Source organism: Suncus etruscus, chromosome 7 (genome assembly GCF_024139225.1).
Source record: "Suncus etruscus isolate mSunEtr1 chromosome 7, mSunEtr1.pri.cur, whole genome shotgun sequence".
NCBI classification, from domain to species: domain Eukaryota; kingdom Metazoa; phylum Chordata; class Mammalia; order Eulipotyphla; family Soricidae; genus Suncus; species Suncus etruscus.
In genome coordinates this window covers 58,202,130-58,220,031 of record NC_064854.1, presented here as the reverse complement: position 1 = coordinate 58,220,031, position 17,902 = coordinate 58,202,130, and the positions used below count along the sequence as shown (strand labels likewise).

Sequence of the window (17,902 nt, the reverse complement as noted above, 5' to 3'; positions counted from 1 at the left end):
ATCACAAAAGCAGAAATAATGCCAGGAACTATATATACTTCACTGTATTAACAGCACTATTTTTCCATGTTTATGTTAGCATTTAAAGACCTTACTATCTTCATTCACCTGTCTCCACACCCTGTTTCAGAGCTAGAAACCATAGTCAACTGTGTCCACTGTAACTACTGGGCTGAGAAACTGAACTTGTTCTCAATTCGCCCTTGATTTACACTGATCCACCCAAGAGAAACGAACTTAGTCCAAGGATGCAGTAAGAAATCATAGTTGGATGGAGCCAGAGCAATAGTGCAGCGGTAGAGGATTTGCCTTGCATGCGGCTGACCCAGGGCGGACCTTGGCTCAATCTCTGGCATCTCATATGGTCCCCCAAGCCAGGGGCGATTTCTGAGTGCATAGCCAGGAGTAACCCCTGAACATCACCAGGTGTGGCCCAAAAACCAAAAAAAAATAAAAAAGGCAAAGTTGGCTGGAGAGAGTGTGTTCAGGGTGAGGGTGACTGGCTCCACTTAGATCACTAGTACCACTTGGTCACCCCAAGCATTCCAAGTGCAAAGAGGTCTGAGCCCCACCATCTAAGCTTCAGTATGTTTTTTTTTTCCTGTTTGTTTCTTTTTGGGTACACCTGGTGGCACTCAGAAGTTACTCCTGGCTCTTCACTCAGAAATTGCTCCTGGCAGGCTTGGGGACCATATGGGATGCTGGGGATTGAACCTGGGTCCGTCCCGGGATGTCTGCATACAAGGCAAATACTCTACCACTATGTTATCACTCCACCCCCTCCTTTTTTGGTTTTGTTCTGAGTGTTTTTTGGGGGACTTGTTTTGTTTTGAGGCCACACACAGTAATGCTCAGGGGTCACTCCTGGCAGGGTTCAGGGGGTGATATGGTATGCTGAGGATCAAACTCAAGTTGACCATATCCAAGGCAAGCACCCTCCCTGCTGTCCTCTCACTCTGGCCCTGAAGCCTGGCTGTTGAGTGTCTTTGCGAGTGGCCCCAGGACCCCTGATAGGAAGGAAGACCCAAGTTCATCTGCAACCACCCTGTGGGCCTGAGCACCCACCTGCATCATTCAACCACTTCTCCAGAAGGGGCTTTAACTTGCACATGTTCTTAAAGCTGAGGTTCAGGGCTTCAAAACGGGAGATGGTGGTTTGGCTGAAGTCGTTTCCGTATAGTTTACCCATCGCAAGCCCAACATCGCCCTGCAAGGGGGAGGAGAAAGGGAGCAGAAAGAGGTTCATATGACCATGGAAAGCACACCCCAACCTCCTGGAGAGCATAAGCACACCCTAACTTCTTGGGCTCATGAAATGCGGGCCTAGGCCGAGCTGTGACCATGGCAATTGGCAAAATACTTCTTTTTAGTTCTGGGGTTCAAGTCATTCATTTCCTGCTACCTCATGGAATAATCCTGATATCTAATATCTCTACCAAGTCTTAAAAGGGAGCGCCAAGCTACACACACCCCTTAACGGACAACCAAAGGGATCAGCTTCCTAATATCAGCTACAGGATTAATAGCCAGCCAGAACTCTTAAGATCGCAGTGGGTATTTTTGAACCAGTCCAACTTGGCATAAAAAAAAAAAATTCAGAAATTCCTAGGCCATTTCTTTTTGTTTCCTGTAAAGTATTTTTAGAAGTAGTAAAAAAGAAAAAAAATCTATTTTCCATCCCTCATTTGGATTTCAAAGTTAGTTACAAAACACAGGTATTCTAAAAGACGATTTTTGTGAGCAGGACAGAGAAAGGAACTCACAGCAGAGAGGTTTGACCCATTTAGACAAACCTTTTCAGACAATGGAAAGTTGGTAACCTCATAGCAGTAGAACAATGCGCCGCTGAATATTTTACAAAAGATATCTCTCTCCTCGCCTGCACCCTTTGAAATGTCTGCAGTGCTTTTTGCCAGCCAAACGGCTCTTGTTAAAGCCACAGAAAGCCTGTCCTCAGAGCTGTGCGGTGCTGGAATGATTTGGCTGCTCGTTTCAATTAAGTTAGCGAGAGAGATGAGGGAGGTGCCACTCCTCGGCCACAACCCCAGGTTGGCTGAGAGACCGACTGACAGCCTACAGGGCCCAACAACAAACAGTGGCTTTGAGTGAGGATCACCCCAGTTTTCCGGGCCTCCCCTCTATTGTTGACCTTTCAAATCCCACAGTGCTCATCAGCACCTGCCTTAGGTGGGAGATCAGGTAAAGAGGCACCTTTAAGCTCCACCTATCATCTCACTGGATAGTGGAAAAATGTAGGAACCAGGCCCAGTAAGGTGGATGTGGAAGCTCAGTTCATCCAAGCTGTGGATGCCATTCATGGGGTGGAGGTGGGACTATAAGAGCTAGCAAGGGGGTCTCCTACTGGAGGGGATTGGGAGTCTTATTTCCAGGCAGGCCAGCAATTTTCATTCGTGTGAGATGTGCTGAGCTTAACACTTTTGGTACTCACAACCACCTCGAAGTAAGCACATGGCCTCAGCAGCTAACTCAGAACTGGTGCTTTATTATGTCCCTTGGAGATTCATTTGAAAAGAGCAAAAGAATGATTAGTGAAATGTGGCACATGATGGAAAAGGTCATACTACGGCTCGTCTTCTAATTAGTATCGACATGTTCAGCAATGATGTGATCAGAAGGCACCACTGAGGGGGTTGTGCATGATGAGCATTTATTTACTCAGAGACTAGGGTTTTTCTTTTGTGACAATAGGTAGCTGAATAGCCATCTTTCCCCTCAATGCAGATGCAGAAATAAGTTGATTCGATAAAAAGCTGCCTTCAACTGAGGCATGCAGGTTAAAAACAAAGACTGTGGGACTGTAATAAGAGCACAGAGGGAAAGGTGCTTGTTTTGCAAGTAACCAACCTGAATTCAATCATACCATATGGTCCCCCAACCTCCACCAGAGGTGATCCCTGAGCACAGAGCAAAGAATCAGTCCTGAGCACCACCAGGTGTGGCCCCCTCAAAACCCACAAAGACGGTTTTCTCTGCCCTGCTCTGGTCACACATCTCAATAGTGGATCAAAGCATGTGAAGTTTGTCATCTGGAAGGCAAAGTAATTCTGAACAAAAAGGAGCCAAGAAAACTGGGAGCAGAGGAGAGAGTAGGCACTAGCCAGCGTAGACAACATGTGGGGTCAAATGGCCCTAACGGGCCAAGTCACTACAGGGGTAAAAGTTAGTGTTTCAGAAGTCTTTACCTTGAGATGGGCTACCATGGCCAGAGAAGCTAAGAACAGAGTTCTTACCCTCAAGGAGAGGCAGGGCTGAACATGCCAGCCACGCACTTCTTTAAGCCTGCTGGCTAAATGCTCCCTGTTGATTCTGTTTTAGCCATAATCCTCTTTCCTTTTTTTTTGGGGGGGGGGTGTCACCATCTGACAATGCTCAGGGGCTACCCTGTACTCAGGAATTATTCTTGGTGGTGCTTGGGGATGCCTGAGATAGAAACTGGGTTGGCTGTGTACAAGGCAAATGCCCTTCCTGCTGTCCTATTGCTCCTAAGATGCTTCAGAAGGGATAGATCTTCCCAACTGTTATGACTTCTTTTCACAAACCAAGTTGCACAAATATAAGTGCATTTTACCTGAAGTCACATTAATTTAAAAACCATCTTAGATTCCCAGTATAAAATGTGTTTCTTTGAGTAAAAATAAATAACCAAAGAAACTGAAATAATTCATGTGTCTCTCTACACTCACATACACACATGCAAACATACTCATTCATATGCACACTAACACATACACTCACATATATGCATATGTGTACACAAATACACTTGTATCCCCTAACATATACATTCAAATACACACATTGTTCCCGAGCTAAGTCTACAGGAGTGGTGTGGGTATACGGAGGTTCCCCAGAAAATAACTGGGCAAATATTTTTGTAGTGGTTTAAGTTCCAAGTAGTAATTCTAATTTCTGGAAAGAAGATGTTATTTTTTCTTGTTTTATACACACATACGATCTAATCTATGCCCCAAATGCCATCCATCTAATGAGATCAGGTCATTCTGTGGACACGGGGACCTCTGATCCTTTCTTGTCCAGCTTTGAAAGTGTTACCTGTGATAGGACAATCACAGTTCAGCAGTGATGGGGCCTGGAGCCTAAATTCTATGTACTCAATGCCTGTTAGGCCAATTGAATTCCACTTTCAAAGCCCTTTGCTCGGGAATGTTTACAAAAATTTACTTGGATTTTTCATTATAGATTTTTACCTAACTAGTTTGGGTGCGTGTTGTCTGCATGCATTGTGTTCCATTCCATCCTCCAAAACCTGACTGTAAACAAGCCTTTTCCCTCTCAGCTTCTGTGACTGCTCAGTGATGGACTCTGACTCTCTCTCTCTCTCTCCTCTCTCTCTCTCTCTCTCTCTCTCTCTCTCTCTCTCTCTCTCTCTCTCTCTCTCTCTCTCTCTCTCTCTCTCTCACACACACACACACACACACACACACACACACACAGCCAAGATAGAACTGTTCTTCAAACAATCATACTATTTCTACAGTTCTTTCGCTCCCTTCCAAATCATCTTTCAAATTCTCACCCTTTAGTTGGGAGATTAGGGTGGGGTTTAGACGGGAGGTGACAGGGAATGGTATAGAGGTGACAACGTGGAGGGCACCTTGGCAGTGGTGGTACAGTCACTTTGCCCACCATTATCATCTCCTTGAATACAACTACAATCTTATCTAAATTACAGTAAAGTACTATAACCCCCTCCCCATTTACTGATATGACTATAATTGCAGAGGTCTGTGTTCTAGATGAAACAGAGGTGTGTGTGTGTGTGTGTGTGTGTGTGTGTGTGTGTGTGTGTGTGTGTGTGTGTGTGTGCCTGGCAGTACTCAGAGGACCATAATGTGTAACAGGGATCAAACTCAGGCAGGGTGTGTGCAAGGAAAACATATGACCCACTGTACTATTGCTTTGGCCCCAAGAAATCCTACAGGTTTTAATTTAACAGCAACCATAAAATAGCAACAGGATCCACTTGTTCTCACTTGTCAAGACAACACCCACTGAGAAACCATCCCAGTAGGTCAATGCGACGGTGGGCTGAAGGGGAGCCCATGCCAGCTGCTCAGTCCTACCTGAGTGAATCCAAGTTTGATTCGTCTTTGTTTGAAGGTCTTGGCGAACTGCTCAAGCTCCTCTAGGTCACTGGGCTCCTCCAAGCTGGGGGTATCAATACGCTTTGGTGTCGACTGATTCTGTGGAAGTGTCTGGATTGGGGTCGCTGCTATCGTGCGTGTAGGGGTTGCTGGCTGTTGGGGAAGAAGCAGACACACACACACACACACACACACACAAAGTCATATTACAATGGGCCTGTGCAGCAAGCACCCATATCCAGCAAACAGTTCTGCTTCTTTCTGTAGCATTCTGAAGAACCAGCAACACTGATGAAGGCACAAGAGTGAGCGAGAAGAGTAGAGGCAGGATGGGGCTCCTACCACAGCTCTACAGATGGGCATCTCAGATGCTCCATAACTAGGAGTGCATCCTCCAGATTCAGTGTTACACCGTCAGGGCATGGGAAGAGGGCAGGGGGCAGTTGAGGTTTTTGTTATCACAGAAACATCCCAACACACACACTCACACATATTAAAACACACATTCATTCATTCACACTAACATTCTCTCTCTCTCTCTCTCTTACTCTTCCCCCCACCCCACCATGATATATCTGCTCTGCTCACTGCCTTATTTCTGACACAAATGTGTTTAACATGCATTTTAGTCCATCACTCCCCATCAAACACCAGGATGCGACTGACTGGAAGGGAGCACAGAAGAGCAGATTCCTCCCAAGCAGTCTGCCTCATCATCCACTTCCAGAAGTTTCCTCCCTCTCAAAGCAACGTGGTGGTACTGTCTTCCCTAGTGTTAGGCTCAACTGTCCCCTGTCTATTCCTGCATACCAGCTGGGCTATTCCTCTGGGAGCTCTGGTGCATTTCTAACTGAACACAGCCCTAGGAGGAGGCGCACCTGGGAAGTAAGGGTGATGCTCGGCTGTGACTGCAGGAGGTTGGCTTGGCTTTGCTGAGGTAGTTGAGTTAAAAGATTCTGCGCTTGTAGGAGACCTGGAAGACACAAACAGGCCACACCAGATCCATTAAAGATGCTCTGGGCACAGCCAGAGCGAGCAAGGATGAGGAGCGAGACTTCCCAGCAGCTCTCCTGGTGGCCCAGTGGTCTTCAAATCCCTCATCTGCCTCAGCTGCCTGACATTCAGATCTGACAGACCAGACTGTGCCAAGAGAACAGAGTACAATAAGCAATAAGACAAATGTCTCTGGCACAGCCCGAATAACCTCTCAGACTGACAAAGCTCACTCTGAGAGAGGATGTGGGGAGAAGTGATGGGAGTCCCCCTGATATGCCAGAATGACCTCAACATCGAGGCCCAGAATCCACTAGAGACACAAGTACAGGAAGGAGCACAGAAGGATCTAGTTTTAAAAGAATGCAGGGTGAGGGGCTGGAGAGACAGAACAATGGGAAGGGTGCTTGCCTTGCATGCAAGGCAACTGGGGCTCAATTTCCAGCATCACAAAGGGTTCCCCAAGCCCACTAGGAGGGATCCGTGAGTGCAGAGCCAGGAGTAACCCAAGTGCCATGGGGTATGGCTCCAAAGCAGCAGCGACCAGCTTGATAGTACAGCAGGGAGGACATGTGCCTTGCATGTAGCTGACCTGGGTTTGAGCCCACCATCCCATAGGGTCCCCCAGTATCACAAGGAACTATCCTTGAATGCATAGCCAGGAATAACTCTGAGCATGGCTCCAAAACAAAATATAAAACAAAATAAATAATAATAATACAATAATAAATAAACTGTGCCCTGTCACACAGATTCTGTTCCCTTACCTTAAACACAGCCCTCTTTCCCACAGAAATGAGAAACTCTCATTCTCCAAGAAGCTTTTCAACAACTCACAAGTGGGTCCCATTTTTAACACTTCTCGAGGGACTAGGGACATTTTTACACCACTGAGGGATTCCTTTGTCTCTGGCCAAACAGGCTGAGAGGCTGCCCTTGGCCAAGCCAACCACATCCTCCGTAGGATTACAGAGCTCCAAGTGACTGGGCACATCAAGGAAGGGGTACCCCAAGATTGGGGGCAATGCTTACCCTGCTGTCCCTGGGGTGTTTGGGAGATAATGAACTGGGCTGGCTGCAGGTTGGTGGTTGGATGCACCAGCACGAACTGCTGCAGGTTGAGGTTCTGCTGCTGCAGCTGCTGTAGCTGTTGCAGGTCCTGCAAGATCAGAATAAGACAAATAGGGTCCTGCAAGATCAGAAAGGGGCAAAGGCCAGAAGGGTCTCCTGGGGGATGAATCCTGTCCCACCCCAATAAAGCAGTGTCCAAACTTCATACCCCCCACCCATTGCCCAATGGGGTGTGGAAAAGCCCGGAACTATTCCAATGATCCACACACTTTCGTGGGCCTATGCTGCAGGGCAGTGCTGGCAGATACTCAGTCTAAATTTCAGCTATTTAAATTCTCTCAGTATCAATAGGGACAGCTGTGTAGGCCCAGAGTCACAAGGAAAGAAGCAAGGCAGATCTGTAAAAATCAAGTGAGGGAAAAACCACATTGACTTAGAAATACCAGATTGATTTTTCTCAATTGGAAAGTGGAGACTACTAGATTTGAGTTTTGTATCAATCAATTAGAACAGATGTAATGATTTATTAAACTGCCACTTTCCAGTTAAACTTGGACAAGAAAACAATGTAATAAACTTAAAAAAAAACTTATCAGCTATCTCTATAAAAATTGGATCCCCAATTCATCAACAAGAATCAGCCTCATGTTCTGTAATGTTTACAGAGCTTTAATGTAAATGATCTCTCACCTCTTGGGCACTGTAAATAGCTAGGGAGGATAAAAAAAAAAAGTGGCCCTGGGACAAGAAATGTTTCTATAGTTCCACCTGACGGTCCTTCTTTCATCCTCAGCCTAGCCAGACCCCAGTAACAACAGGAGGATGTTTTTGGGTCTTCTTGGGGATAAAGCAATGGTGCAGTGTGAGCTGACAATCTCAGAATACTCCCCCCCCACCCAGCTGTTAAGGCCATGGAGACCTTCCCTTGCCTCAAGGCAGAGGATTTCATGGTCCCTTCCCTTGGGGTATCTTGTCAGCATCCCCTAAATCAGAGGTGGGCATTTCAGGGTACTTGGCCCTGGAAAGGGCAGAGCCGTGAGCACCCCCTGCCTCAGTAATTAGCTAATTACAATAAACAGTCACCCAGCTAATTTCTTGGGAACTGCTAAGTCACTACAAACAGGCAGTTCTGCAAAGACACAAGTTATGAGCATCACATACAACATCCCCCTTCCCTCCCCCCCAGTGCCTCAGTGCTCACCTGTGCAATCTGGATGGGCTGGGACAGGGGGATCTGCGTCATGGGTGTGGCAGCAGAGGCGGAGATGGTGGCCCCAGCTGCGCCATGCTGCTGGCTGGCCGAATGCTGTTGCACAGCGGCTGCCAGCAGCTGGGCCTGTGCCTGTGCCTGCTGGAGCAGGAGCTGCTGCTGGGCAGGTGTTAGGGTCAGCTGGGCGAAAGGAGACAAGAAGCACAGTTGGGGGGGGGGGCATCGCCATGACTCGCATATGAACAGGGCGGTTGTTGCCACATACTTTTAGTCCCATGGGCTTGTCCAGGGCCATCGGGCTAAGGCCAAAGAGGGGCATTTAGCCAGTAATTAGAAAGAGAGAAAATGACCGTGGCCTGGCTCTGAAAAGCCACATCCACCCATTCAACCCGGGGCACAGGAGACATCAGTCAGATGCCTGCTGGGTTGCCTGGGACAGAACAGGTAAGGCCCAACTGTTCCCATTGGCATGATCTCTTCCCAGTGCCTGTTTCCATTCTGTCTGGAGCCTCCTGGCCTCATCCCCAAGTATCCTCACCAGCCCCTTATGTTTTCCTCTATGAAAACAGTGGTTCTCTGCCTAAATCATCCCTGGGAAACAGGTGCTGATAGCAGCTCCTTTTCCACACTTGAGTCCTCGTGCCAGGCCCAATCAGAGTCTAGCCACAGGGACCTGCTCTGGTTACTGTAGTCACTGCCTGCCCACCTCTATCCAGGCCTGAAGAGTGGAACAGGAAATGTGGTGAGAGCAGATTGAAAGGTGCGACCTGAGTACCCCTCATATCACATCCTCGGGCGAAGCAACTTGGCCTGCTCTGGGTGCTCTTGTCCACAAGACGGGCCTCTTCAGGGGCAGCCACTTTGGGGCACAATTCTGAGGCTCTGAGCCAGGCCCAAACTGAGCACCCTGCAGGGCAGCTCTAAGAATGTTTTTTTTTTTTTGGTTTGTTTTGATTTTTGGGCCACACCCGGCGATGCTCAGGGGTTACTCATAGAAGGCTTGGGGAACCTTATGGGATGACAGGGATGGAACCCAGACCTGTTGTATGCAAGATGAACGCCCTATCTGCTGCCGTGTTATCATTCTGGGCCCCTGTCCAAGAATGTTTTTAATCAGACACAGAGCACATCAAACCAGAGCTGGAAGTTTGCAGCCTTAACATGTGCGTCACAAAAATAAAGCAGAAAAATAATTTGCAGTTGGAGGTGATGGAAACCTAGTCTAGAAGAAATTGAGCAGCTGAACTTGACCTGAACTTAGATTTTGTGAGCTGCTACTATTTAAACCCTGGAGACAAGTACAACCATAAAGACTGTTACAAGCTTGAAACAAATGCAGTACAGCCCAAGAGAGAGAACAGAGGTTAGATATCTGTCTTGGTTAGAGATCCCAGCAAAGCCTGGGGAGGGGGCGCCCAAGAAGCCACAAAAAGTTTTCAACAGTAAATCTCAGGAAACTTCTCAACCTTGGGAATGATTTTTTTCTTTTCTTTTTTTAATTATCTTTATTTAAACACCATGATTGTATATATGATTGTAGTTGTATGATAACAGTCATATAAAGAACACCCCCCCTTCACCAGTGCAAGATTTCTACCACCAATTTCCCAGATCTCCTTCCTCCCCACCCCACCCACACCTGTACTCAAGACAGGCTTTCTAGTTCCCTGATTTATTCACATTGTTATGATAGTTTTCAGTGTAGTTATTTCTCTAACTGCGCTCATCACTCTATGTGTTGAGCTTCATGTCATGAGCTGCACCTACATGGGAAGATGGGGGGAAATAAGGGTTGGGACTGAGGCAGTAAAAGATTAGATATGAACTTTGTAGGGCAGTATCAAGGTCACAATACAAGTTGGATATTATGCATATATAAACTATATGCATACAATACTGTCAATAGGAGACCAAGGAAAAAAAATTTCCAGTGACTGTCCCAACATAAACCAATGCTAGAATGACCCGCCCTCCTCCCAAAGTGCATTCCCATTACTGTAGGGAGAGGTAGGGGGAAAGCCTGATGACCCACCTGGACTGGTGCCCAGGGAAGGCCTGGAGTCAGGGGAAAAAGAGAGGGATGGATGGGGGCCTGCCAAGCATCCCAGCACTCCCCAGTCTAGGGAGAAGGCCTCCGGAATGGGGACTCCCCAAACCCCATACCTGGGAAGAGCTGGCCTCCAGAATCAAAGGAGAAACCGGAAGCCAGATATTTGCCCACCCTCCTCCTCATGCACCTCCCCCCTGGAGTACGGAAGGAGGAGGGAAGCCTGAGGACCCCTAAGAATCCACCTGAACCCACTCTGGCCATCTGAGCTGGCACCCAGGGAGGGCCTGGAGTCCAGGGAAAAAAGAGAGGGACGGCTGGGGGCCTGTCAAGCCTCCCAGCACTTCCCAGGCTAGGGAGAAGGCCTCCGGCATGGAGCCTCTCCAAACCCCATACCTGGCACGAGCTGGCCTCCAGAATCAAAGAGGAAACCGGAAGCCAGATATCTGGCCGCCCTCCTCCCCATGCACCTCCCCACTGGAGTATGGAGGGAGGGGGGAAGCCTGAGGACCCCAAAGAGTCCACCTGAACCCACTTCTGGCCATCTGAGCTGGCACCCAGGGAAGGCCTGGAGTCAGGGGAAAAAGACAAGGATGGCTGGGGGCCTGCCAAGTCTTCCCCTTGGGATTGATTTTTAATGTAGTCTTATGATAAAGACAGCTGAAAAGTTAAAGTTAATATATTCACCAGGACCAATTGATTACCTAAACACATGCGACATTTATTGACTAGTACATGGCAAATGCTGCCATTTCATCTCTGTAAGGACTTGGGGGGGCTTTTTACATCTGTCTGATGGGGAGAATCGGGGAGATGAAGGAAGCACATTGACAGCAGTGTGTGTGGTCTGAGCCAAGAAATAAAAGCAGGAGTTGGAGCATTAGCACAGTGGGGAGGGCATTTGCCTGTACACAGCCAACTTGAGTTGGATCCCCAGCATCCCATATGGTGTTCTGAGCACTGCCAACGGTGATTTCTGGGTACATAACCAGTACTAAGCAAGCCCTGAGCATCACTGGATATGACCCAAAAACAAAAAAGGAAAAGAAATCAAAGCAGGCGCTTCACCTGATGAAGACCTAAAATCCTGGCAGCACCAGAACTCGTTTTCCAGGGCTGCTTACACTATGGAAGGTTCCTGAACTAGTCCTGGAAGCAGGTGGTACATAAGTCTCTGGCCCACCCCTCAACCTGCCAATGGCAGGTGACCCCAAGATGCCATCCTGCCCCCAGCACTTACCCCAGTGATTTGCCCCCCAGCCAGCATGAGCTGGGGCTGAGTGATGGCGGCTTGCACGGGGGGCTGTGGGGTTGGCTGGGTTGGCTGCTGGGAGTCCCCTGACTCTTCATTCGACTTGGACTGCGGTGAGGGGAAGAACAGAGATACCAAGAAGCTAGTTTCATGATAAACACCCAAATTCACATTTTATAGCAATTTCAAACATGGGCTGAGTCATGGACTTCCTGGTTTCACTTTTTCTTTCTTACAAACCTCACTAATCTCCGCACTGTCATAAGAAGTGTTTTGGTTTGTTTGTTTGTTTTACCAGGCCAGCAATACAGCACCTAGGATTTCTTGGAAGAGAGAAATGATCTAGTGACCCAGAAAAGGAGAGAATTTCTGAGTAGTCAGTGCCCCCAGCTCTGGAAATGAGAGCAAGGGAGAAGCCATTCTGAGGTCCCTCCAGGTGCATGTTCTGTGCCTCAGGGGGGTTTAGATGCCTTGGGCATCTTCCACCATGTCCCCTACAGGCTCAGGGGCCCACAAAGCTGCACACACAATGCTCCGGCAGGACATTTCATGGTAATTAAAACTGGTTATGCGGAGCATTCAAATTCTGCATCTATTTACATATTTCCCACCACCTGTTTGGGAGACTGCAGCAAGGCTAATTAACATCAAGGCTCTGATTAATTCTGCCAGTCACTGTGAGATAATTACAGCGCAGGACTGCAAACATGAGGCCCTGGAGAGGCGGCCTGTTTGCCAACATCTCCCAGGGCTGACAGCTCACCATGGCAACCCGCTGCCTCTCCCTCCATCAGGAAGGTCACATTTACCCCTTCACTGGGCGCCTCTGGCATGCCTGTGTTCTGGGGTCCACATTCCATAGGGCTCAGGACTCACAACCCCAGGCCTTGAGTCATGAGCTGGACCCCGCTCCTTCAGGACTGCTCAAAGACAACAGCAGGTGGGCTGGGCTATTTGGGAACAACCCAAAAAACCTGGTGGGTTTTGCCATGTAGAGGAGGCAAAGAAGCCAGATTTTTATTTTCAAGCCTGACTCTCTGTAGCCTAATCCACCTATAGAGTCCATGTCCTTAGACCCACACCTCCCAGAGCAACCTACTAAACTCCCCCCACTTAACTAAGGTACGGAACAATGAGCCCTGGCAGATGAGGGGTGACATGCCATTGGGCTTGTGGCCACTTGGAGGCAGAATATGCTCAAACCTCAACCCTCTCTCCCCATGCAGAGGCCTTTTCTTGGCTGTGAGGCTTCTCCAAGTCATGCCAAACAACAAAGAGAAGAGTTTTCGAAGTAGCAGAAGGGCACCTGGATATCATTCTGCATTGATTCAGGATATGTGCCAGAGCTGTGAACCTTAGAAGTAGGCTGACTGAGGGCCCGGAGAGATAGCACAGCGGCGTTTGCCTTGCAAGCAGCCGATCCAGGACCAAAGGTGGTTGGTTCGAATCCGGGTGTTCCATATGGTGTCCCCCGCCCCCACCCCCACCCCGTGCCTGCCAGGAGCTATTTCTGAGCAGACAGCCAGGAGTAACCCCTGAGCATCGCCGGGTGTGGCCAAAAAAAAAAAAAAAAAAAAAAAAAAGAAGTAGGCTGACTGAGCTTACAAAGAAAAGCCTGAGAGTAAATGTTTCCTTCATGGTGGCCTGATACAAGGCCAATTTTCAATAATGGCAATGATTATTGGTTCTTGAATTTCCAAATAACGTTTCAAATATTTTCTACCATAAAATAATTGTGTGCTCAGTATCCAGTTTCTGAAAAAATGAACCTGTTTTACAGAAACCCAGAGTCCCAGCTTACCTGTACATTTAAAGACTGGGCAGCTGCCTGTAAACTCGTCCCAGCGAGCTGGACCTGTGAGCAGAGAATCGGGGAGGGGGAGATTTAGTCTAACAGTCTAACACCCCTTGGCTGAGGCTACCATGAGAACTATCAGCACTACCAGCAATAAGTCCCCCATGAGTCTCTATTAAGAGGATGCCCCCAAGTATAGGCTGAGAACACAGAGATCTCTTCTGGGGCTGAAATTGTATAGGGGTTGGATAGACGGTACATTGTGGAGGGCACTTGCCTTATATGCAGTTAACCCGGGTTTGATCCCTGGTGTCCCATAGGGTCCCCCGAGCCTGCAGACTCCTGCAGTGATCCTGAGCACAGAGCCAGGGTTAATTCCTGAGCACCTCTGGGTGTGGCCCCAAAACCCAATAAAAACAACAAAAAGCCTTTCTGCATAAGCGCCCAGCTCCCTCACTCCTTCCAGAAAAGACCTATGAACACTCCTTTTCTGAAGCGGGTTCCCACAGGAGTCAGCAGCACTGGGCCGGCAGCTCCTATGTGAGGGAAAGCTGGGACATCCTGTGAGTTTTTATGGAGTGTTTGGAGTTCAGGGCTTCATTCCACCCAGTGCACCCAGCACAGAACCCCTGAGGTACGCCTGTGGCCCAGGTTTTTCCTGGCATGGTCTCCTGAATACCAGTGGGGATAGCTCAGAATAAAAAGGATGCCTGAGAATGAGCTACTGGTTTACCTTTTTCTCACAGTAAAAGATCTAACTTAGCTACTTATTCTAGTTCTCAAAATCCCCTGTATACTCCAAGGTGACACACATACTTGTGTGCATGTGTGTACAAACACACATGCACCCCACACACATGTACATATACATGTGTATGCGTCCACACACACAACCCCTGCACAGCTGAAACTTTTAAACTCTGGTTGCAGCTTGTCTCAAATTATCCAGAGCATGTTTAGATTTAGGAAAAATTCACACACTGGAAGGGTGGAACCAATTTTTTTTGAGGGGGGCCACTCCTCAGCAGTGCTTGTGAATGAGAGACAGGGAGGGGAGGGCCCCACATAGGCCAGACAAGGCCACAGCAGCACCCTCTGGGCCCTCAATAGGAGGCTCCCCCTTTGAGCGTGGCTCTGGGTCACTGATGGGTAAAGGAGAAGCTCTGAGCTGGGGTCCCTCATGGCCAGAGTCTCAGTGATCCCATACTGTATCAGTGGCTGCCCAGACTCACCTACGCCTACAGAGCCTCACAAGGCCTGCTCTCTCTTACACAGCCGGGGTCCAGAGCTGGACCATCAAGGGAGCAGCAAAACACACAGTGACCCTCACACTGTGCAAGAAACATCAAAGCACCAGCCTAGGAGCCCCCCCTTCTGGGCCCCCTCCTCCCGTGGCCCCAACAGCCCACCTGGTGGAGGTGCCCCAGGAAAGCCTGTGCCTGTGCCGTTGAGATGGCCCCTCCCACAGGCACAGGCTGCTTCTGGAAGTCCAGGCCGTTGGTCTGGGTGCCTGGAATGGAAGCAGAGCCTGGATTAGGGGGTGCAACAGCCAACCCAATCACCCTGGCCCATGCTTTTTAAGGCTCTCTAAGATAAGGGCCTCCAAAGGGAGAGAAAGGAGTAAAAAGGAGTAAAAGGAACCCCCTCCTAGAGAAGGGCCGCAGAACAGGCGCCCCGACACCATTGACTCCGCAGGGATCTGAGGTGGGAGGGAAATGCTGGATCAGCACTAGCCAGAGACTCTAAGAAAGGACAAAAGCAAGGAGATGGGCTGGGGCCTATTCATTCTTGAATCTGGACTGTGACAGAGGATAGTTCATGGCGGACACTGGCAACACCAAGGCAGGTGGACTCCCAAGAGCTTTAGTGTACAACATGGTATAGCGGCAGGAGCAACCTTTTGCAAGGCCAGAGGCTTCTATGCCTTCCTCCACTCACATGCACAAGCTGCTATGCTAGAATCCTGAGTGTCCTGCCAGTGCAAATGCCAGAACCTTTTTCCTGGAGCCCAGACCATATCTTAGGGCTCTAGAACACATAGCACTATAAATTGGAGCTTGGAGAAATTTGCAGGAATCTCTGGGCCCAGGGATATGAGACCAGGCCTCCGTTTCCAGCACATGAACTCCCCAATCCCACCCAACCCCCTAGCCTGTGCACATGCAGGTGGGTCCATCAGAGCACAGTGAGTGTTTCTGGAAGGTTCTCTCTCCTGCTGGTCAAGCCAATGCACCTCTTTGACAAGAACTAAGGATCTTCTGGGATCCTCAGGAAGGGGTGAGCAGGTATTTCCCCTCCCTGTGATGTTTATTCCCGTATGGCTCCCCTCACCATTTCCCATAAATAGAAAATGTAGAGTGACCTGGAGAGCCACTTAATGAAATTTTCCCCACCCCTGTTTAATGAATTTAAAGGCTACCACATGCGTCAAGTAATGAGAAACTAGGATAAAATAAAATTTCGAGTAATTAGGGTCACTCCACCAGCCACATCCAACTTGAAGACGCACGTTTTGTCATTCATTAGTCGCTTACTCTGGCATTCTCTGTGCGGGAAATCATTACTGGGTGAAGATTTTAATACCGTTAAGCCATTAGGAAGAGTGCTCATGCTACAGTAAATAAATGAACAGAGTGAAAAGAGATGACAGTTTAGAAAGCGGAAACAGGCAAATATTTTACTTTGGGGAAGCCACACAAGGTGCTCCTTTGATGTTCCCATAAAAATGATCCCCTTGTATGACACAAATTACTACAGCCTCAAGAGGGATGGTTTCCAGTACCCCAGGACTGAGCCCAGCCATAACACTCTTTACTCGCTCAGGCAATGCTTCTGTGGGAAGGGTCTGAGGGCATCTTTTCTGATGCTAGTTAAGTCGACAATGCAGGTAAAGTGAGGTTTAGGAGGGAAAGCAGCTGCAGTGAAGGAGGATGCTTTTCAATGAGGTGCTGATGCAGCAACAGGAGTGAAGGGGTAAAGGACCACAGGTGTGGACTCTTTCTTGTGGGGAAAGGGACACCAGTCCTCTCCCACCCATTAGCTTTCCAGAGAGGAGACGAGAATGTCAGACTTCAGAGAAGCCAGAGGTGACCAGAAGGGAAGCAATGAGCTTCTTCATTTGCTTTTTATTGGTGAGGAAAAAGGTGAAAGAATCTCAAAGTGGAAAGTTCAAGAGGAGATGGTTGAAAGAAACAGGGTCCTCGATCCCATATGATAGCTCATGGAGGCTGCAAGCTCATGAGAAGAGTGAAAATGTCTCAAATTAGGGCAGAGGGGACAGCAGGAGGGAGAAGGTCACTGGAGTGTCTGGGATATCTGGGACAGGAAGAATCGAGGATGATCCACTGAGTGGTTAGTTGGCACAGAGATCAATGATAAAGAGGCAAGGAAGAAATGACTAAAGAGAACAGAAAAGGGGATGAAGAGAGAGCATGGAGGTAAGGCATTTGCCTTGCAGGCAGAAGGACAGTGGTTGAAATCCTGGCATCCCATATGGTCTCTCGAACCTGCCAGGAGTGATTTCTGAGCATAGAGCCAGGAGTAACCCCTGATATCCCTGAGCGCTGAAGAGAGGGGAGAAAGAGGGGAGAGAGAGGAGAGAGAGAGAGAGAGAGAGAGAGAGAGAGAGAGAGAGAGAGAGAGAGGAGAGACAGAGAGAGCGAGAGAGAGAGAGAGAGAGAGGGAGGGAGAGAGAGGGAGGGAGAGGGAGAGGGAGAGGGAGAGGGAGAGGGAGAGGGAGAGGGAGAGGGAGAGGGAGAGGGAGAGGAAGAGGGAGAGGGAAGTAGGAGAGGGGAGAGAAGAGAGGGGAGAGGGGAGGGAGGAGAGGGGAGAGAAGAGAGGGGAAAGAGAGAAAGAGAGAGGGGAGACAGAGAGGGGAGAGAGAGAAAGAGGGGGAGAGAAAGACAGGGGAGACAGAGAGGGGAGAGAGAAGGAATAAACAAAAATAAACAACAATTAGCTTTAAAAAATTATTTCAAAAGAAGTAATGCCCAGATTTCTTGTAAGATAGAACAAGAAAATAAGAGAAGCACACAATCAAAATTAAGGCAAATAAAAGGGGTAGTACAAAATGACATAGCTACTAAAAGGGGATTATTATAAACCAATAAACTTTGTACCAATAGTTAAAACTTCCAAGTGGCCAACTCTAGAAAAGAGAAAATGATCAAGAGTCCAAGAGTAAATAAAAACAGCTGAATCACTGGGCAAAATTCTTCCCCAGTAGGAAACAAGACATCTAGGCCACTGTATTCTGCTTTCCCCAAATCCAAGGAGCACATAATTCCAATCTTACCAATTTTTCTGAGGGAGAGAGGATTAAGAAACACATTTTGGGGCCGGAGAGATAGCATGGAGGTAAGGCGTTTGCCTTTCATGCAGGAGGTCATCGGTTCGAATCCCGGCGCCC

The 17,902-nt window shown here is 48.4% G+C and overlaps 1 protein-coding gene across 1 annotated transcript in view; it reads right to left on the bottom strand.

Moving 5' to 3' along the window:
* POU2F1 (POU class 2 homeobox 1) overlaps positions 1 to 17,902 on the bottom strand; it is an 85,916-nt gene that overhangs the window by 7,627 nt on the left and 60,387 nt on the right. Inside the window, exons 3-10 of the mRNA XM_049777592.1 lie at positions 14,904 to 15,004; positions 13,501 to 13,554; positions 11,688 to 11,807; positions 8,392 to 8,580; positions 7,152 to 7,278; positions 6,005 to 6,099; positions 5,106 to 5,279; positions 1,066 to 1,207 (exon numbers count right to left, since the gene is read on the bottom strand). Coding sequence (XP_049633549.1) covers positions 1,066 to 1,207; positions 5,106 to 5,279; positions 6,005 to 6,099; positions 7,152 to 7,278; positions 8,392 to 8,580; positions 11,688 to 11,807; positions 13,501 to 13,554; positions 14,904 to 15,004 — 1,002 coding nt within the window. The remainder of the gene's footprint in view (positions 1 to 1,065; positions 1,208 to 5,105; positions 5,280 to 6,004; positions 6,100 to 7,151; positions 7,279 to 8,391; positions 8,581 to 11,687; positions 11,808 to 13,500; positions 13,555 to 14,903; positions 15,005 to 17,902) is intronic.